Raw genomic sequence first — 22,914 nt, forward strand, 5'->3', positions numbered from 1 at the left:
ACCAGACCCATCTCTAAATTCAAACATTGTATAACAATGATTTTGGCAGTAGATGAAGATCATGGCTAATGATAAATACGGGGATTTTCTTTTACAAGGTGTAAAGAATGTGGTGATACACAGGAAGAATATAACTAATGTAATACATAGTCTAGTTAATAACAACATTGTAATGTTTTTGTAGCAAATAAATTTAGTACTATATTAACGCTAAAGTGAAAATAAAGAACATGGGGTTTGGTTTTGTGAGATACAAATATGACTAAGCATTTTTTTCATTTCTTCATTTTTTCCATTAAGAACAACACTTAACTAATCTGTGTTCATTGGTGTGTCTTTCTGAACACTAGAGGAACAATTGAGTTAGTAGTTGGAATTAGATGAGATATAAGTACCTGGACAGAACTTTTCAGGACTAATACTTCCATAACTTGCTGAGCTGCCTTCTTCTGTTATTTTATTTTTTTGAATTTGAAATAAAGTTATTCTAAAAGATGATGAAAAAATCAGGCCTTAGTACTAATTTCTACTTTTGTCATGGGTGTCTTAGACTGATAATTCTGACCTAAAGTTTATCCCTTTCTTTTATATGCTCTATACTTACTGTGTATACATGTAAAACTATGAGATAAAGTAATAAATATTGCCAAAAGAGAAAAAAAGAGTCAAATTCTATAAATTATTTTGTATGGCTTCTTCCCCTCTTAAAATTACTTTTATGCTCCACTCTCTACTGGGAATAGCTTCCTGCAAAATAACATATCATGAGCCCATGGGCCCAAAATCCTAACCCTATCTGGGCAATGGAGAAAGTGGACACTTGAGCTCTGATTCAAAATGCCTGCCTGAAGAACCAATCTACTCATATAAGACAATATTTTAAATAATTCCAAGAAATTTATTAGACTATTTTTATAAGAAACTTATTCATCAAAATTATCTATAAAATGATCTATTTTAATATATCTCTGAGTAAAATTATTGTCTAAATCATGAGAATTATTATACTTTGGAATGGATTCAACCACAATTTACTTTTTTTGAATTAGGGAAGCTATAGGTCATAGCACTATCATGCATAAAATACAGGATCCCATATGCCACCCTATTATTAACACCTTGCATTGTTGTGCAACATTTCTTATAAGGATGAAAGAACAGTTTCATAATTGTACTATTAATTATAGTCCATGGCATAACATAGGGTTCACTGTATCGTGCCGTTGTATTGATTTCTTAAAAAATTATTCTAGTATCATATATACAACCTAAAAACTCCCCTTTGAACCACATTCAAACACACAGTTCTGTGCTGGTAATTATGTTTTCAATGTTTTGCTACCATCACCACCATCCATTACCAAAACTTTCCCATTGTCCCAAATATAGAGTGTACATTTTAAGTCTTAGCTCTCTATTCCCTACCCAACCCCATCCCCTAGTACCCTATATTCTAGACTCACAATTTACTTTTGATTGGAGCACTATGGAGGCATGAGCTTTCCTGAGACCTAGATGAGTTGCTTCTCTGGACCTTTAAGCTTAAGATAATTATTTAAAATCAGACTTATGCCAGAATTCTCTTTAATTTTCATCTTTTATTTCTACCCCACACAACAGATCTGATTTCATTAAATTGAAAAAGACTCCTGGGAAAGAACTTTTATTTTCAGAAATATTTTAATTCTATTTTGAGTGTTTGCTCCCAATTCTTATGAAACTACTTACTTCAAGTCCTTCAGGGTGAACTGAAAGCATAATAGATTTTTTTCAAAAAGGACTCTTCTCTGAGCGCTGAACTCGTAAGCTGTGGCTTTGCCAGCTATTTCTCCAAGCTCCCTCTTCCACTCCCTCAATGAATTACAAGTCGGGATTTCTCAGGTTACTATCAAACATTAAGAAGCAAGCAAGCTTTAGTAATAACTGCCCCACTATAATCCAGTGCAGTAACCACGCTTAATGACAACTGCTCCACCACTCACCCACACTGTGACTATGCTTCACCTTACTGAGAAACATTCTGGGAATATGAGACTTTTTAAAACCTTTGATTAAAGCCTTGCCTATTTCTAGACTTAGCAAACATTTTATTTATAAATGGTACTTCAAAGTGTGTCTTGTATTAAATTTTGAAGATTAGCAGTAAGTATAAAAGTCTGCTTAATAGATTAAATTGCAATATTAAAGAGTGTAACGCAGTGTAATGATGTGTTCTAGCAGCTTTTAGTTTCTAAGTAACTAAGTTTCTGAGTTACTAAGTAACATGATAAATCTCTTAAGAGTAACAAAGTATAAATTCTCTGGGCCACAAAGGTAGGAAATTATTTCTATGCTAATATGTTGGTTTTACTATTCAGGTCCAGAAGGGCTTTCAAGTAGCAGGCCAATCTACTGCTAATTACTAGAGAGAGAATAGCTTAGCATCCCCATATAGCCAAAACCTAAATCATCACTCTGGGCAGGCATCCCTTAGCATTCAGATGGAAAATACTGAATAACTCCATTAAACAGGATAAATGACTTAGTTAATCTGATCCATGGGGATGTATGGCTGCTCCAAAACAGACCTGTTTCAGGAGCAACACAAAGGCAAAAGTCACTTCATTCATGCTCTATGGGATGAAACTCTGGACCTAAACCAAGTACTCATTCAAGCATTTCAGGAGATCCATAGCTGCTTCTTGAGGTCAATTTACATCCTTCTAACAGGGAACCCTACAGCTTCTTTTCTTGAGAAATAGGGTGGCATTTTCCTGGATAAGCAAACAGTCGAGATCTTTAGAAAATAAAAAGTCACTTTTGTCACCTGTTCCTCTGTTATCTATAAAACATGTGGTGCTCATTCCAGTCAAAGGCACACCCAGGTGCTGGCCAAAAGTCAGTCACCATACCCTTTTAGTATTTGGAACAAGTTTGCCTTCTAGCCTCTGTCATTCTCAAAGCTCTGCCCTGCATACCAACATAGCACTTTACCTCAATGTAGAAAAATGCTTTTTAAGAATGGTTTTAATATAGCATTGACTTTTATGGAGGGATTCTATAAGAAATGGTTACCTGAAGAAAATTTCAATATATTCTGAAAAATTCATTGATAAGGATATTTTTCAATATTTCTCATGGAAGGATCTGTGGCAGTTTGATATTGTCTGTGAATCCAAAAATAAATACTGGATTTGTGAACTGGTCTGTTCCTCTGGGCATACTGTATTGGATTCAGAGGTTTTGCACTTATTTGATTAAATGATGATTAAAGCTTTGATTGGGCCACATCAGAAGGAGAAAACAACAAGGCAGAGAATTAGTTTTGATCCTAGAGCATACAGAGAAGGCTCCACTAGACACCGCAGAGGCCCTGGAAAGAGAGATAAGCCATTAGCCTGATAGTCTACAGCTGATCCCAGCTAAGCCCAGAAGAGAAACAGCCCTGGGAGAGACAAGACTTATTCCAACCTACAGCTGATATTGGAAGAAGTTGGGATCACAGAGCCTCAGAAGGAAAAGGAAGCCGGAACCCTTGCAGATGTCAGCAGCCATCTTGCTCCAACACTTGGCAAAAGACTTTCGTGAGGGAAGTAACTTAAGCTTTATGGCCTGGTAACTGTAAACTTCTACCCCAAATAAGTATCTTTTATGAAAGCCAACAGATTTCTGGTATTTTGCATCAGCACTTCTCTGGCAGACTAATACAGAATTTGGTACCGGAGAGTGGGTCATGCTTTTGCAATCACCAAAATGCTGGAATGGTTTTATAAATGGGTAAGGGATATTATTTGGAGGAATTGTGAGATTTTTAATAGAAAAGGCCTAGAAGGCATTGAAAAGACTTTTTATGATGCAGAAGAAGTAAATGATGAAACTATTATTGGAAAATGGAGGAAAGGCCATCCGTGTTCTAAAGTTAACAGAGAACTTAGGAAGATTAACTCCTGATGGTTTATGGAAGACAGAACTTGAAAATGGTGAGCCTGGGCATTTAGCCAAAGAACCTTCCAAAATAAACTCAGAGACTGAGGCTTGGCTTCTCCTTGAAGCTTATAGTAAAATGCAAGACAAGAGAGATAATGTGAGGACTGAGTTGTTGGGCACAAAAAAACAAAAACAAAAACAAAAAACACACAAAAAAAACCTGATTCTGGAAATTCCAAGCCTCTGGAAATCAAGCTCCAAGATGATAGTGCCTCACTTGAGGACTTAACTAAGCTTGGAATTTGTAAATCAAGATTGAAGATGCAGTTATCTAGGAAAGACTTTTGGAAAGTCTTACTATCTGATGATTTGGACCCCTGCTTCTTGCATGCTAAACCAACAAGCTTTTTGAGAGAGCTGTATGAACAAAACCACCGTTAGCTTCAACTGAAAGGGGCATGCAAGTGAGAGACTGAAGGGGAAACAACTTTAAAAGGAAAACCATGGAAACTGAGATCTCGAATTAAGACATCACCTTGTGCCAAGAAAGGAACCCCACCCATGTATACAGAGAGGATGAGTTTGCCCAGCATTTCAAAGGGTGGATGTTCCCGCCCGCTGTTCAGGAAGAGTTTTGCTGCCCCAGGGTCCAGAGAAGATAAGAGCACATTCCCTGGGATTAGGGAGGTTGAGAGCACCACCCCATAGATTTGAGAGGGGTGGGCTTGTCCCCCATGGTTTAGGGAAGGCCAGGTTGCCAACTTGTTGCTCTGAGAGGGTTGGGCCTATATGCTAAACGTTAGGGAGAATGCTGTCCTCATTTTGCTGTACTAGGGGGGTTAAGACTCTAACCATGAGATTGGGTAAAGTGTGGTCATCACCCCAATGCTCTTGGAGGGTGAGGTCTGGAGCTTGGTTACCACCCGGATGCTTGATGAGGGTGGAACCAAATAAATGGCTGTTGGGCAAGCCTCTGGAAAGGGTGCATCCCCACAGGGCCCCGGGAAGAAGAAACCATCACCTAAGAACAACTCTTAGACTTTGATATCTAATGAAGTATGCTCTGCAGGTTTACTGAACTGCTCTGGACCCATAATTCATGTTTCCCTCCCAATTTCTCCTTATGGTAACAAAAAAGTTTATCCTTTGTTTTTCCATTTGTGTATTAGAAGCAAATAAATGATTTTGTAAGTTTCAGAGATCTACAGCCGATGGGATTTTGCCCCAAGACAAACTGTATTTTCTTTAAGCTGATAATGATAAGATTTTGTACTTAGTATTGTTACTGAAATAAGGTTTTTTGAATACTGTAATGTCCTTTTGGAATTTCAGAGGGTGGAATGTGGCAGTTTGATACTGTTTATGAATTCCAAAAATAGATATTGGACTATGTTTGTAAACTAGTCTGTTCCTCTGGGCATACTGCATTGTATTGGATTCAGAGGTTCCACTCTTATTTGATTAAATTATGATTAAGGCTTTTATTAGGCCACATCGGTAGAATGTTCAGTTCCTGCCCCCTTGCTGGGCGGGGTCTCACAGAGAAAACAAGGCAGAGGAGTTAGTTGGAGTTTTGATCCTGGAGCCCAGAAGTAAGCACACAGAGAAGGCTACTTTAGATATGGGAGAGGCCCCAGGAAGAGGGATGAGCCATTACCCTGATAGTCTACAGCTGGCCTTGTGGAGAGAAACAAGCCCAGGGAGAGAAACTGATATTGGAAGAAGCTGGGACCATGGAACATTAGAAGGAAAAGGAAGGCTGAACCTTTGCAGATGCTGGCAGCCATCTTGCTCCAACACATAGCAACAGACTTTTGTGAAAGAAGTAACTTACACTCTATGGTCTGATAACTATAAGCTTCTACTCCAAATAAGTATCCTTTATAAAAGGGTATTTTGCATCAGCATCCCTCTGGCTGACTAAAACAGGATCTAAATAATCAATACCTTTCTAAAGTGTCAGTAAAGAAAAGGAAGTTCAGTTTAGCAAATGCCCAAATAGCCTGAGTATCTTGAGCATTGTTCCTTATTTCAGTGATCTTCCTTTGTCAGAGGCCACCACAAATGCATTCTAGAAGTAGGTGATGAAAAATGGGTAGAAGAACTACACTTGAACTCCAGATAATTTCTATCTATATAAAAAACTGATATGAAATAGCTGCCCTTACACCCTTGTCTTACAGCTGAATCTGGTATATTCTGTTAGGAAGTAGGCAACATGATGATTATCTTCTCATTCATTTAAATGAGCATTTATTGAATATGTACTGACATTCTAATAAGTACCACAATATTAAGATTACATGCTTAACTTTAAAAGATAGAAATCTCTGACTTAGTATTTTCTCTTCAAAAAAAAAGAGAGAACAGGGTCATTGAGTTAGGTGATTTTGTTAAAATCATTTCTCTTACCAGCTATATGGTTTGGGATAGATTAATTTGCCACTTCTTCCCCTATAAAAATAGGGAAAACACATCTTTGGTTGTCACAAAAATCTAAATGAGAATATCTAGGGAAAAAATTAATATAGCATCATATCTGGTATATATCAGGTATTCATTAAATAGTAGTTTCCTCTTTCTTTTCTACGTTCCTTAACTAATTGGACCTTAGCTGAGGTATTCTGACTCTTTTACCTGCTAGACTATAAAGCTCCATGAGGATAAGTACTGGACCTTAGAAGGTACTCAGCAAATATCTGATATATGAATGAATGAAGGAATGACTAAGAAACAGTTTTAAGTTTTTTGTCTCTATGATTATCTGAATTAAAACCAGAAATTTCTTCCACTGGAATCTTCTGCTCACACTTGAGTGCCTTTGCAAATACTTGAACTGAATAAGAAGTTCCATCTGTGAAGCCTTGCTCCTTCTCCCAGGAACATTTTATGTCAGATTTATTTTAAATATGTTATTATAGCCGTTTGAACTTTGTATTACCAACTATGCAAATTCAATCAGCTTACTATGCCTTAATTAAAAGTAAATGAGTTTTAGTCAATAGCAGTATAAACCCATAAGAAGCATTTTCTTTACACCTTTAAGTGTTGCAAACTGAATATATTACATAAAAACATCATTCTTGACCGTAATATATGTTTATACTCAGGAGCATCACAGGTAAACCAACTCTCACCAGTGTTTCTATTTCAGTTTCATTCACACTTTACTCTTCTAATAAATCTGGATGCATTAGCTTTTTATTGCAATAATCTCACACCATCAATTAAAATACTTTTATCAGGAAAAAAAAAAGATAATTTTAAGACAAGTAATAATGTATCCAACCTTGATGATACTGCATATTATCGATAAAAATAAAGTAATTTTTCCGTTTTTGCTTAAGTTTTTCCAATTTATCCCTCCTTCAGATAAGTGGAAACAAAAATTGTATAATTGTTGAAATGATCACTCAAATTTCTGGGTAGAATGGGTAAATAACTGTAAGCCAAGTTCTCATAAGTGACATATTAAAACTACTTATAAAACAGTAAGATGAAAAAATTTCTAATGCAATGATTAGAAGAGCAGAAAATATATCTTTTCTGAATTAGGTTTGTTACTAATTTTATTATGGGAAACACTGTCATTTGGATATTATTGACACTTTTTTTTAAAAAAAGAAAAATAATGGCAATACTCAGAAAGCACGGCAACAAATATATTTTAAGACTTCTCACATTAAGAATGGTTTAATTAGGGAGAGGGTGTGGCTTAGTGGATGTGTGCCTACTTCCCATATACGAGGTCCCAGTTCAATTCCCGGTACCTCCTAAAAGGAAAAAAAAAAAAAAAAAGAATGGTATAATTAACAGATATTTGAGATCTGTGACTTTGATTTTTTAAAGTACATTCTAAAAGCCCAAAATGATCATTTAATACATTTCTTTTATTTTTAATCCTGATTTATAATATATGGAAGTATCCTAAAATGATATTTTATACAATAGTCTGTCAACTAATTGGAAAAAATCTCTTTAGAGAAACAAAAATAAAAAGTTTAAATAATCAAAGAAAACTTTAAAGTTCAGAATCTTAGCAATCACTCATTGATAGACCAATCCCTTTATCTTGCAAGCGAGGAAGCTGAGTAATTTTCTTCTTTTCTACATAGTCTAATATCCCCACTAGATCACACTGCTTTCTCGCAGGGTCCCCGAAGCCTACAGAACATATTCACATCACTTACTGTGGTCAGAGGCCAGCCAATCGCCTTCTGTTACAATCACATCTTGTCCCTTACCCTTAGACCTTTGGGCTTTAAATAAACCAATTGCAGATCACAGACTACCAAGGGTCATGAAAACAAATAATCACTGCAGTTTTGGGGGAGGTTTGGAGCAGCAATGCTGTAAATATCGACAGGCCCACCTGAGAATCAAGGAACATGGGCACTGCTCAGGACAAGTGTCACTTAAGTCTACTTTCCTGACTTCCTCAGTAATTAGGCTGTGGAGGACTCATTTCTCTCACCCTTTCTTGAAAATAAAAGAAAAAGAAAGAATACTGTTCTTTCTCGCAGACATAGCTGGAAATAAACCTGTAGATTTTTGAAGGTAGGAAGCTGAACTTACCAGGGCAATGGTATTTTTAAGAGAAAACAAGCCTGAAATATAAATATTATGTGTTTCTATTGCCTTAATTTTTCATCCTTACTTTTTTCAGTAATCTCAGAGCTATCACAAGTCACTATAATCAAGTAACTGTACCCTTGAGCAAATCACTAGCTCTTTAGACCTGTTTTCTCATCTATGAAATAAAAGACTGAATACATTAATCTTCAAGGTCCTTTATATTGGAATACTTTCTCCTTTATATGATAGATTCAATTATAAGGCAGATTAAACAGTTATCTGCTTGTCTTTTAAGCGATGGTCCCCAACAAATGTCGTGTATGACAATTAGGGAGCAGGAGCAAAATATTAAAATTTTCAATTTTGATGTATAACTATTTTAGTCCAAAGAGATAGGAAAATACTCAGCTTTACCAATATTTAATATTTTGACTGACAGTAGTGGCCTCATTTGCTAACCCTTTACAAGTAGAGGGAGCAGCAGGGAAACCCTCTGTCTGTGCTTATTTTCAACATACAGCACTTAACTTGTGCCAGGTTACAGGAATTTGTAGATATTATCCAATTCTTCGACCAGATAGACAAGAAGCTTAAAAAGATTTCGGCAAAGGAATTTCAGATTTAAAATAACACCAATAATGCAAACATAAGTGTATGACCAAAAATGGCAGGGTTAACACTTGGTCTTTTCTTGGAAAAAGCTCTTTGTCAACCTTATAATGAGGTAAACATCACCTATCTAAACAGATCTGACAAGAAGCAGCCAAAATGATCAGGAAGTAGCAGTGCCCACTATCCTTAATTCTGAAACTTTCCTTTTGTGCACAATATGCCTTGGGCTATTTGCTGATAATAAAAGTAAGCATAAAAATTTGAAAATTATGTCATACATATATTGTCAAAATTTTTACTGATAGGAATATTTGATTAACAAAGTTTGAAGCCCTTCTTTACCAGAAAGTAGATGCTGCTATTGATAAAAGCACTAGTACTGGGACCCTGCAGATCTGTATAAGCTCTAGCACACAACTGGTTATAAAGTTTGAAGTCTCTGAGGCTCAGATTTCTAATCTGTAAAGTGAGAAATTAATACTAATTCCATAGGCCTCTTGTGGGACGTGATTAAGAATACCTGACACGTATAGGTCTAAATAACATTAATTTATTTTCTCTTACCCTTAATTTGCCAACAACAACAGCCAAACAAAAAACAAAGGCATATATCTGTGTAGTAAGGGAGAACAAGTTAGGAATTTAGTATGTTAGCAATATTCTACTACTGTTGTTTCTGTTAGGGTACAATACAATGCAAAAACCTGCCTCACAATAAATTCATCCACATTAACTGAGATTTAAGTACTGTATTAGCAACTTTCATGTGACTTACCACATTAAAATCTAAATATTTTTCAATCCATGATTTTGCTTCTTGAAATTCATCTCTCATTTCCATAATAAAAAGTGTATCCAGGGCATCTACTATTGTTGCTCCTTTTATGTTGCCTAAAAATATTAGAAAAATATTCCATAAAATACTTTTCACAGATACATACATGCAATTGCATTATTAATAGATTTAATTTGGAAAATGGGAGGTAATACTGAATTTATTAATAAGCTGTAGTACTGAAGACAGTCTAAAGTTCCTTTGAAGAAAGAAAATATAAAAACTTCATCAAAACCCAAGTAAAAATTACCACAGGCTCTAGATTGATAAAACTAATCTTTAACATTTTTATCAGTTACAGAAAATAAATCTATTAGAGATTTCATTTGTGATTGTATTGTCTAGCAAGAAAATGGCAGGTCTAAAACAAAGGAGCAATACTCACCTTAATTTTAATGTAATTATATCAAAGTGCACCTGGGTAAAACTGTCTAAACATAATTAGATCTAAAATTGGTTAGTGATGGATCTAAGAAACCATAATTCTACAACAAAATTCATCTCTTCTACAGAGCCCCAACTAATTCATAATCCACCCACATATCAAGAGCCGACCCTGTGTGTTTTTTCCCTCTGCACATTCTTGACATGAAGACTATATGTTGCTCTGGAGCTCGTCATTTTCTGTCTTGTATTATAATTACTCATATGCCTCTTCTGCAGCCTGTGAACTTCCTTATAACAGAGAGGTCATATCTTGCTCATTTCTGCAGCCCTCATGGCACCCTGCACAATTGTGATGTTGATGCCCAGAGAATGCCTAAAGACCGAGAACTAGACTTTCTATAGATAATTAGTATCTGGATAGCCTGGGCCCAAATCCGTAAATATAAATGGAGATTATTTCATAGGCACACTCCTTTCAAAGACCAAGGTGAGTAATTATCATAAAAAACTCCAAGTAATAAAATATTAAAATAATTAATTCACAAAAATATGTAAATACAGAGAACTCAAACATTTTATTTTGTCACATTTGCTGTATCATTCTATCAATCCATCTATCTAATGGGTTTTGTATTATTTTTGCAACTGTTCTCTAAGTTTGAAAGTATTTCAGAATAAAAAGTTAAAAATATATATAAAATAATTCTAAATCTTATCTAATAAAAAGAAAAAAACTGCGTACCTGTTTTCATTTCATGACTTTTTAAATTTAATTCAATTTTCTTCAAAATATAACTTTTATCAAGAGGTTAGAGGTGGAAATATATTAAAGTGGACATATTGAAGTATGATACCAGCTTCAGATTTTCATTGATAACACATATCTAAGCCATTAAGAGCATTAAATTTAAGTGTTTTTATTTTTTATATCATCGCTTTACACTGAGTACAATTGGCCAAACACAAAAAATCTTTTTTTTTTTTAAAGTATAGTTCTACTTGAAGTCATTTTTACCTTTGAAATCTTAAAACAATAGTCTTACTTTCCTATTTAAAGTAGAATTGGGAGATCAGAAATAGCTGAAATAAAATCTAATGTTCACTAAAATTGTATTAAGTTAATGAAGCGACTGGAATTATTCTTCCTGGGACATGCATGTAAAGTTAAACACAACCAGAAGAAACACATGAAAATGAAACAGTCACGAGACGCTCCCTAATGGCTAATGATCAGGAAATCTTACATTCTTAATGACTAATACTTCTTCTGAAAAAAGCAATCTGTTTTTAAGATCAAATCTGAGGAAAACCTATCTCAAACTAAGAACCTAAGAATGCTGGTAGTAATGAACGAAATTTTTCTTTCTTCTTCCTAGATTGCTGAGACAATACACAGAATTATTTACTATTCACAGATAAGGAACTTGGCTAAGAAATGGGGTAAGGAAGTCATTTAAAAGTTTGCGTCATCTGTAAAAAGTAAAATTTTATATACAATGAGCTCTGCTATCTTGGTATTACTATAATAAAATCCTTATGTGTCCTATTTTATTTCAAAGATGAAGTGTGATAAATACCATTTGAATTATTAATATTTCATTTCCTTTAATAATACCTGAAATTCCTTTTTTTTTCCCAAAAAGCACAAGTTCTTGTATGTATTATGGAAAGTGTTTTTACTGAAGAAGCCAATAAAAACTAAAAAAAGCAAGCATAAGAAAAATAAGCAAAAAAGAAGTATGCTTTTAATGCTCAATAATAAATTAAAAAGCTATGAATGTTTGTATTAACAGAGAACCAAATAAACTCTTTGTTAAAGATTCTGGTAAAGTAACCCCTAATTGATTTCTTTTTTTTTTTTTTTTTTTTTTTTTTTTTTTTTTTTTTTAAAGATTTATTTATTTATTTAATTCCCCCCCTCCCCCGGTTGTCTGTTCTTGGTGTCTATTTGCTGCGTCTTGTTTCTTTGTCCGCTTCTGTTGTCGTCAGCGGCACGGGAAGTGTGGGCGGCGCCATTCCTGGGCAGGCTGCTCTTTCTTTTCACGCTGGGCGGCTTTCCTCACGGGCGCACTCCTTGCGCGTGGGGGCTCCCCCACGCGGGGGACACCCTTGCGTGGCACGGCACTCCTTGCGCGCATCAGCACTGCGCATGGCCAGCTCCACACGGGTCAAGGAGGCCCGGGGTTTGAACCGCGGACCTCCCATATGGTAGACGGACGCCCTAACCACTGGGCCAAAGTCCGTTTCCCCCTAATTGATTTCTTAATGGTACAAGCAACATTCAGAGATAAAAGCAAAAAGAAAATTAGATGCATTCTTAAATATTCAAGTTTCACCTAAAACAAATCTATTCTCTATCATGTCAGTCACCAATCTGATGAAGAAATTAATGGAATAAGTGATTTTCTGGTTTAGAGCCAAACATTTGCTATTTCAATCACACGGAAACTTAAATATATTTGAAATAAAGATTAATAGGCCTAAGTCACATTCCAGTAGCAAAGGCTGAGGGAAATTTTCACTAAAGTAGAACCCAGGGGCCATTAGGAAAGTTTGGCAGTATTAGGATTGCTGAGGCCTACAGGAGAGGAAAAGAGAAAGCGGAAAGGAGGGAAAAAAAGAAAGTGAGAAAGAAAAAGAGTGAAGTGGCAAAGTGGAAGGGACACAAAAGGGCTGTTCGCAGCAGGAAAGGCAGTGTGCTAAGGACACACTTTAACATATAGATAACCATGTCCTGGCCATATTGAATATATGTGGGAAATGCAAAATCAAACTAACAAAAAACACACACAAAACAAACAAAAACACCTAACTTGAAACATTTCTTTTTGCCTGTGCTAAACATCATCTCCAGAACATGAAATAAAGAAAGAACAATTTGTGCATTTGGGACAGTGGGAATGGCTGAGAGCGGTTGATACACTTGAATTTACTGGCTCGGGGATCCCCAAGATCGCAGATGGGGCATTAAATTTCAGAGCTTCCAACTTCGATTCCTGCCTCCCATTACCTAGGTTATTAACTAGCCACCATGTCCTGAAAACAGTACTTTAGAAATGTCTGAAATCACTTCTACCGCTGCTGCTCCAGGTTTAGGTTTCATTATCTCTGAACTGTGTCACTGGGACCAACCCATCTCCCAACTTCCACTCTTCTCAGCAATCCCTACCCGTCCTTGCACTGCCTCTGCAATGCCTTCTCCTTACTCATGAGGTTCTTCTCTTCATATGACTATTAAATTGCTTGGTGCTTTGATAATTTCCTGTTCACACATTCATCTTCTGCACCAGGTCATGAACTCTGCAAAGGCAGGTACTGTTTTTATTAACACCTGTATTGGAAGTGGAGTCAAATGTGTGGGAAGCTCCAAATAAATGGAAAGGTACCATGTAGTGATTAGGAACATGGTCATCGGTTCAAACCCAGCTCAGACAGGTAGTAGGTGGTTACCCTGTGCAGGCTATTCTCTGAGTTGTATTTCTCATCTAAAATGTGTGTAATTACAAGGTTAAGTGAGATCGTGTATGAATGGCACTCAGCACATAGTAAGTGCTCAATAAATGGCAGTTGCCATTGCTATTTGTTTTATGAATTGATGGTATTAACACCTTCATTTAAAGTATGGAATATCAGGTTTTCTATGGTGGGTTCAAAAGACACAAAAAACTCCATCCCCTTCATCTGCTACCCATAGACAAGATTGGAGCAGGGATTTAAAAAGGAACCAAGTGCAGTGGGAAGGTCATCGGGCAGTTCTGCAACCCAAAGAATTCATCAAACCCTCTGTCTCTCTGTTTCCACACCTCTGCAATGGAAACAGTTATTAATACCCATACTACTAGTTGCATAGGGTTGCTGTGTAGACTAAATGCAATGAAATGTGCACATGTGGACAAATGGAAGCGCAAATAACTCACCTCATCAACCCTTATTTTCTTCACCATCAAACAAATATGGGAAATGAAGCTATGGCTAAGAGTCACTGAAATACAGTGACAGTCACTGCAGCTGGTCACCTTGGCAGGCTTATCTAGAAAGATACCACTTCTACCTGGGAGGAAGCAGTTAATGACAAAACTAAGGCTCCTCTGCTGGAAATCTCCTCAGGAGATAAAAATCATGATGCTATACCCCATATCCACCAAATCAGAATCTCTGGGGGTGCATCCCAGGTATCAGTATTTTTTTACAGTTTACAGGTGACTATAATGTATAGGCACTGCTCATCTGAAGGACACTCTATGCAAAGTTGTTGCAGATAACACCATCAGGTGTGCAAGTTTCCTAGCAACATGACTTGGAGGGTCACCACATTAAGCAAACTTCTCCAACACTCACAAGTTCATTGTCAACTGGAGAGAAGTTACTGTCACTAAGAAAGCAAAGTATTTTCTACTTACCAAACAAACTGCTAGAGTGGCCTTCTTTTGAAATGGGTTTTAGTTCATTCAATCCCCAGGCATAACGCTTATAATTATTCCAAGCATGTTTCATCATCTGAAAATGGAAATGAAAATGGGATTATAATATGAATGAGACTTTTTCCTGCAAAACAAATCATATATTGAAGATCTAAAGTTTAAGACATATTGAAATTTACTGCTTATTTTAAACAGATGATGAATTAAAAGGATAGTAATGGTATAAATAAATTACAGCAATAATTATACACACTCACATACACATGAATCACTGTTTATATTTACAAGTGGGAACTTATCCTGTTTTTAGTCCAATTAATCTGATTTTAGTATAAATGCCATTTTCAAAAGTTAGTTCCCAAATATAGAAATTTAGCTTATACTAAAAGAGGGAACCATTCCTACATTTATCAATTTCACTCTCATAAAAGATTAACTCTACAAAGACTATTTAAAATTCATATGTTTTTACTCATGAAATTAAGTTTTATTTAAAAAGATAAAACTATACATCTTTAAAAAAATGAAAATTCAAGTCTTAGCATTAAGCAATGAGTTATAGTGTTACAAAGCTCTTTACAGGAGTAATTAAATTGTGGTAACATTTCACTATTGTAAAAATGTCACAGAATTCAAACTGCAACTTGGATCCTCAATGATTCAAGTGTATTATCCCATACCATAAGGGTTGGGTCTGTTTTAAAATTCCTCTGGTATGCTGTCCTCAAGTCCTTCATTATTACCATGCATTCTTCCGGTCACATGGTGGGATAAGCTGGCTGACATGGCGACTAAACGGGTTATTCCAGTCTCTGGTCATCTCTTTGTAGCCCTTTACGCCCCAGTCTTTACCCTAGCTGTGCTTGATGAGCCAGTATTTATTGTTCCTTCAAAGTCATAGCCCACAACTAGAACTCTGGGATCCAGGCTCTGCTCCTGTAGAATGGTTCAAAGTAAATACCTGATGTGGAGAACTAGGAGTCATGGCTTCCATCAACAGCAACAAAGATGGGACTGACAGTTGCCACTGCCTTCATAAGTGCTTTCTTCTGTGGAGGGATGTCCACAAAGTCAGTGTCATCGGTAGTGGAATATTTGGGCTTGTAATGACAGGTCATGTCCCTTCTAATGTATGGATGGGATTCCTCAGAATCAAGGCCTCTGTTGTCCAGGACATACTGAGAAAAGCATTGCCCATGAGGCCACCATCACAACCTTTGTTGCTCTTAGCCCAAGAGCAGTCCACCAGGTTCTCACTGGGTGAACCAAGATTGCCAGTTTTCTGGAACATCTGTCCTTCAAGGGAACCACGTGCATTGAAAGTCCAAGAACCACGCTCACCCTGATCCTTCACAGGAGCCATGTAGCTTTTCTTATGCCAATTCATAGACTTTGGGACCACAACAGAGGGAGGTTTTATAGAAAATTTCCCCTTCTGGTAGTGCTGGTTTCAAAAGCCACTCAGCACATCATTGGTCATGTCACCAAAGGCATTCATTCCCATCCTGAAGCTGAGGTGCCCTAGGCTGTATTCCAAAGTGTGCTATTTGATCCTTTTCATATTCTTCTTCCACATTGCTCTCTTTCAACCTTCATTCTAGAGCAAACATTTAACTGATTGCTTATATTTCCACATAAAACCCAACCCATCCTCACCAAGTGGGTTAACAGAGATGGAGACACAACCATGGCTAATGATGGCTTCATACTTCTGGGTACTGCTCTCTGCATTCCACCACAACAGGGTTGATAATACGTGTGTCCACCCTTTGTTCAGTAATGGGTATCATTAAGTACTGACTCCTAGAAGCTCCTGTCTGGCTCCCAACTTCCAGTGAGCAAGAGCCAGGATCTCTCTGGTATTCCTCTGAATAGTTTCAGAAGATACCAAATGCACCCTATAATCTCTGGTGCACTGCCTTCCATGGGTGCCACTGTGTATCTAAACTTGACTTAAATGTTGGAACAGCTGAGGATATTCCCAAGCAAAGGACATTTAGAAAGAGGGAAGCAGTCACGTTTCAAATCCTGCCTTGGCTGCGGCTGGTGCACTTGCATTCCATGCACTTAGGGATCAAGAGGCTTCAAGGTCCATAGCCTTCTAAAATTCCTATTTTTGCTCAAGGGTCTTTGTATTTAGTTGACCCCATAGAATAAAGGCAAATATTCAAGGTTACCACTTTAAACATTTTGATGCATACTGATCAAATGTATTTGAGGAAATATTTTTAATTATCTACAAGAAATTTTAAAAATGAAATTCTATGGCTGTATGTCTAGATTTTGAAAGCCTTCAGCTTATTTTAATATAATCCATCTTTAATTGTGTATAAATGCACGTATACTTATGTAACCAGAACAAAGACCGGGGATACGTATATTGCCAATGTTTTTAAAGGTCAAACCCTTCTCCCATAACTCTTTTCAATGATTGAAAAGATACAATTATTTTTACACACATTTTAAAAATGGTGTGGGAACTCTTCAAATTATTCATGCCACTATCCTCAATCTATTAGAAACAGTAATCAAAATACGGACATAATGTGAAAATGTTTTTATCTGTCTCCATATTTTAAAATATTCTTTAAAAATCAGAGTTATAAATACTATACAAAAGCTGCATATTATGAAACACTTTTGTGAGCTTAATGCCTCAATTTTATTAATAATAAAGTCTTTATCTCTGAACACAACAAACATCTATCTTTGACCCATTTATTTATTATCTTACTGGACCACCCCTCTTACTATTAGTCATAGCTACCAAGAATTTTTGCTCTCTGGTGGGTACTCTCCTAAATGCCCCACATTCAGTATTGTACTCAATCCTCACGACAACTCCATGAAATAAGTTTTATTACCATCGTTTTATAGATGAAAAAATTGAGGCTTCAAGGTTTAAAAAAATTAAAAGCCATGAAATCTCTCCACATCTAGGAACCAGGTTTCATTTCCATGTTGGCCTCACTCCGAAAGCCCATGCTATTAACTAACCTGCTGCTTATCTTCCTTCAATGATTCAGCAACAGAATCTTCTTCATAAAGAATCAGATTGCTCATCTTCCAGTAATCAACAGAGTATCTATACTATACTGTTTTCAAGATTTCCTCCTTACAATTAATTTTACCGGAAAGTATAATAGAGTTGAAGGTTCAGATAACCTGATTTATAATCCCCATTCTGCCGCCAATTAGTCTTGTATTCATGGATGAGTCACTGCTTGGCACGTGTCAGGTACTCATATGTTTATTGAATTTTAAACCTATATCGAAACCAATTAAATTCACATCGCAAAACATAGAAACCAGTGAACCCCTGAAAGACCAGGAATATGAAATCCATATAAATACCTCAAGATTATATCTGAGTTTTATTCTGGTTTTCCCATTAAATGTAGTATGTTAGGTAAACTCTGCATTCCCATAAATTTACAAGGGTACTTTATGTTGTGGGCTGAATTGTGTTTCTCAAGAAGACATTTTGAAGTCCTAGTCTCCAGTGCCTCAGAATATGACCTTATTTGGAAATAAGGTCACTGCAGATGTAATTAGTTAAGAAAAGGTCACCCTGGAGTAAGGAGGGCCCTTAATCCACTATGACTATTGTCCCTGTAAGGAGAGAAGAGACACAGACAAGAGACAGAGGAGGAACGCAGTCACGTGAAGATGTGGAGCTATGCTACCATAGGCCATGGAACGCCCAGGGCCACCAGAACCTGGAAGGCAAGGAAAGGTTCTTCCCCTGGAGCCTTCAGAGAGAGCATGGCCCTGCTGACCCTTTGATTTTGGACTTCCAGCCTCCACACCTGTGAGGGAATAAATTTCTGTTTTAAGTCACCTAGTTTGCGGTAGTATATTATGGCAACACTAGGAAACGAATATACTTTATAAATTCAAAAAGGCTTTTGATAAATACCTGACAAAAGAACCAAAAAATTGTTATGATTTATTTTAATTCCAAAATCAAGTGGAAAACAGTGTCCTTGCTAATTAATGACTCAAAATGACATAAAGCCCTCCTGTAGAGGACTGTATTGTTTGTCAAAAATTATCACTTATATAATGTACCAGAACTTCCTTAAGTTACCTCTGTAGCATATATTAACTAACTTTTCTAATCTTTTTCCCAAGGGAAAACCTGACACTAATTGCTTAGCTTCTTACATTTCAAAAGTTGCTGTGACACATTTACCAAAATGGGTTCCTCATCCCTTGGAATTTCTATGAGTTAAATTTAGAGAAGAAAAAGAAAATGATTTGGTCAAAATGCCCTGAAAGCAGTATTAGGGTGGTGTCTCCAGGAATCTGTAAAGTAAAGAGAAGCAGCCATCGCATTGCCTGATTCCAGTGGCTAGTCACCTCTGGAAATGAGTTACCGAGTTAAACTAATGACAAGACATAGTGTGTGTGTGTGTGTGTGTGTGTGTAGTTAGTGAGATTGAATTCATAAGCCAAATGTAAAATCAAATTGTTAATTCATATTTGAAACTTACACAAATATTTGAAAACAACACAGTGACACTAGCTTCTAATTTTACAGTATTAAGCCACTAGTCAGCAGAGGCACAAAAGAATTAAGGCATTTAATCTCTCCACTCTCAATGTGCTCAAGCTGACAGGACAAGAAGGTCACTTCCAAAATTCTGCTACTTAAAAGGAAGACTATAGGTAAGATTTATGCCCCCATCCTTTACAGACTCCTTTATTTTGTTTTGTAATATTTCATCAATTTAATTAGAGTTCTACAGAGTGACAGCCACAGCAGAAGGATTAAAATAGCCCTCAACTAAATGTTGATTAGGATTTCAAATGTAACACTTAAATATACCCCAAAAAGATAAACTGAAAGCAAACCAAAGATATATTTTCCCTGAAAATTTATATTTGCAATGGTGAAAAGTGTAGCTAACACATGGTATGAATGAAAATAAGAGAATGACAAAATTTCATAATTGCAATCTATTATTTTGACCCCAAGAAGACAAAAATCAAGGGATAAAATATCTGAAAAATAGCATTACTTTTCCCTGATTCTATGGTTATAGAAAAGATTCTTTAATTAGCATATTTTCCTCAAGTGGCATCAGGGTTGAGTAATCAGGCAACATCATTATAGAGTGTCTGCTACATTGAGAATAGTGAAATGCTCAATGGCTGGATGGGAAGCCAATATGACTCTATCATGCTTAGAATGTAATTAATATTATATGAGAACTTAACATTCTCCCTTCTTACCCATTCAAAAAAATGTTAATAAATGTAGAAAAATATTAAGTGAATTGCTAATTAAATGTTGTGCACAACTCTATTGTTACACCTAACAATTTGCTTTAAATTTTATGTCCTGACTTAATCAAGGGCACTGGAAGGCCTGAATAAAGAAAAATATGCTTGAAATGTCCCAAGTATGTCTAAATTCCATGACTTGCATTTTTATTACTAGGAACCACCCTGAGCAAATAATTTCATTTGCTGCAGCTTTAAACATGTGACCTTAAATTATTCATAATGGCTACATTAAAAATCTTTTAAAAAATCTGCTAAGCAGTTTAGACAGGGATTATGAGGTTGTTTTTCACTGTCCCCTTGACAAAGCCTGAGAGCCAAATCCCATTTACAGTTCCCTTCTGAGGTTCTTATACATAATTTCCATGGTTTGAATAAGGCGATCTTAGCCCTCTGCCTCTGTGCCGTAAGCCAGGGCCCTGTGCCTGACCTGAAGACAGGCAAGTGTGGGCGGCCATGGCCTTCAAGTGAGGCGTGCTGATGGGAGGGCTCAGGCCACCAGATGGTGCTGGACCAACCTAATCACCTCCTATACCTAGAGGAGCATAACTGGGAGGGATTCCATAAGCCTCCAGAGGCCAGAGAATGATGCCATAGAAATAAAAATTCACAAAGAGAAAAGCTAATGAAAGGAAGTCAATGGGCAACTGAAACCACTGGAGACAGAAGGGATGAGAGAAAAGCAAGAGGAGTCAGTGAGGGGCAGGGATGGTGTGCTCAGTCACCTGCATGGTAACCAGAGCAATGAGGGCAGGTGTTTTGAGGTGCTATAGAGCCAAAACGATGCTGCTAAATCCTAAATGTTGAGGAAGTCTGCCTGTCTTCCATGAGACTTGGCTGTTTGCCTGCTGAGACTTTTGCTTACTTCCTTGTGTGTCCTTATTTGAAAATCCTCTCATTTATTAAAAGAAATGTGTAAGCTCAGGTCACAGACATCTGTGGGTTCATATTTGAGCTCTACCATCACCCATGTGACTCTCAAGTGAAGCAGTTCATCACGCTGAGCCCAATTTCTACAAGCATAAAATGTAAATAAATAAAAAGAGCAGCCTCATTGGTTGCTGTGGTGATTATATAAAATACAAGAGCTTAACACATTGCCTGACACATAGTAAGTGGTTGATAAATTTTATACATTGTAATTATTTTTATTAAAAACCTAACCATGTCTCAGATCTTTGCAACATGAAAGTTACTAAATGTAATTTTACCTAGTAACACACAAATGGGAGGGGCAAATATGTATTGTCACAAAGTCTTTATAAACATATACATTTAAGAATATATATAATTCTTTTGCATCCAAAAAAGTAGAAAAAAGGATAAAGAATAGGGTCCTTTTTAAATGTAAGGCAACGTAGGTCAACTTTTAGTTCTGAAGGCTTATATAGTTTTGAATATTGTTGTTCTTGAAATATTGGTTGTGCCATGTGCTTTTGCTTGCCGTGTTGGCACTAAGGGGAAGAAGCTCTGCAATCCAGTGACACTCACATCCCACAGTTCTAGGACACAAAGGGCTGTGTCTGGTTCAGGTAGGTCTAGGTGGGAGGTCAATCTAACTTGCAGATCAAAATTGATGTGCCTTCTCTCAAAATTATACTTAAGAGTCAATGCTTTGAAGTACAATGATTTTAAAAGCCCGAGTGTAATTCCCATCAAACATTTTTAGGATCATTTTATCAACCCTCTTTCCTTCAATCATCAGTGGAACTGGGAAAGGGAAGAACAGGAAGGAAATAAAAAGTAATGCCAGAGAATCAAGCCATACCTAATCCAATCTCTTGCTTATCAGTTGGAAAAGAATTTCTAGATATATGAACAAAGACAATCTGATACCACTACTCACCTTTTCCTGAAGTAAAGGGAATTTAAACTTAGAGACCTGGAAGCAAAGGGGAGGGTGAGGATGGGCAGCAAGGGACCCTTTACTGATGGCAGGCTGTAACAGGCAGCATGGTGGGGCAGGTACCAGCTGGGTGAGGCCCAGCCCCAGCCCCACTGCTTAAGGGTCAGGTCTCAGGCAAGTTTTTTGATTTCTTAAACCCTTAGTTTTATCATCTTAAAAAAAGTATATATATATATATATTTTAAGTATATATATATAATATACATATATATAAGTATATATATATAAAATATACATATATATATATATAAAATTTCTCTGTCAGAATGGCCCAGAGATCAAACTGATAAAGCACCTCGCTAATAGAAGGCACTCAGTGTCTATGGCCTTCATCTGTGAACCTCCTCTCACCTCTTCAGAGCCCCTCCAGGCTGCGGGAGTTACACAGAAACAGGGGAGTTAAGGGAGGACAGCCTGCAGGAAAGGGGACGTTTAGTTAAACAAGGAGTGGGCAGGGCAAGTCAGGAGGAAGTAATTTAACAGGACAGGAAATCAAAGAGGCCAATGATTCCTGGAGGTAGAGCTCGGTGTGACTGCATGCACTGACAGCAGGCCTAGACCCACCAACATCACTACATCAAAAAGCATTCAGCTCAAGCTGTCAAGTGGTGTTGTCTCAGCAGATGGAGAGCCACACAATAACTGGAAGAATACTGAATTCCCCTCCTTGGCATCCTGCAAATCTCTAAAGAACATGGGCAGTGCCTAGCAAAGGAGAAAAGAACAATATGCCAAGCCCTGGCTATTGGTGCTTGTACTTATGAAACTTGTTCTTGTGAAATAGAAACTTAGCACCTATTATTATATATTGCATAAGAGTTACCTCCTGAAAGCCTCCTTGTGGCTCTAACTTGGCCTCTCTCTAAGCCAAACTCAACATATAAACATACTCCCTTCCCCCCACCCTCCTCCCTGTGTGGACAAGACTTCCAGGGATAAGCTTCCCTGGCACTGAAGGATTATCACCAAGTGACAACTAGCAA

The 22,914-nt window shown here is 36.9% G+C and overlaps 1 protein-coding gene and 1 pseudogene across 1 annotated transcript in view; both read right to left on the reverse strand.

Moving 5' to 3' along the window:
* Positions 1 to 22,914, reverse strand: part of MAN1A1 (mannosidase alpha class 1A member 1) — a 201,697-nt gene that overhangs the window by 140,926 nt on the left and 37,857 nt on the right. The window contains exons 2-3 of the mRNA XM_004450482.5: positions 14,716 to 14,812; positions 9,869 to 9,984 (exon numbers count right to left, since the gene is read on the reverse strand). Coding sequence (XP_004450539.2) covers positions 9,869 to 9,984; positions 14,716 to 14,812 — 213 coding nt within the window. The remainder of the gene's footprint in view (positions 1 to 9,868; positions 9,985 to 14,715; positions 14,813 to 22,914) is intronic.
* On the reverse strand, positions 15,422 to 16,596 carry LOC105745386 (procathepsin L-like; annotated as a pseudogene).

The sequence above is a fragment of the Dasypus novemcinctus genome, chromosome 11 (assembly GCF_030445035.2).
Source record: "Dasypus novemcinctus isolate mDasNov1 chromosome 11, mDasNov1.1.hap2, whole genome shotgun sequence".
In the NCBI taxonomy this organism is placed as follows: domain Eukaryota; kingdom Metazoa; phylum Chordata; class Mammalia; order Cingulata; family Dasypodidae; genus Dasypus; species Dasypus novemcinctus.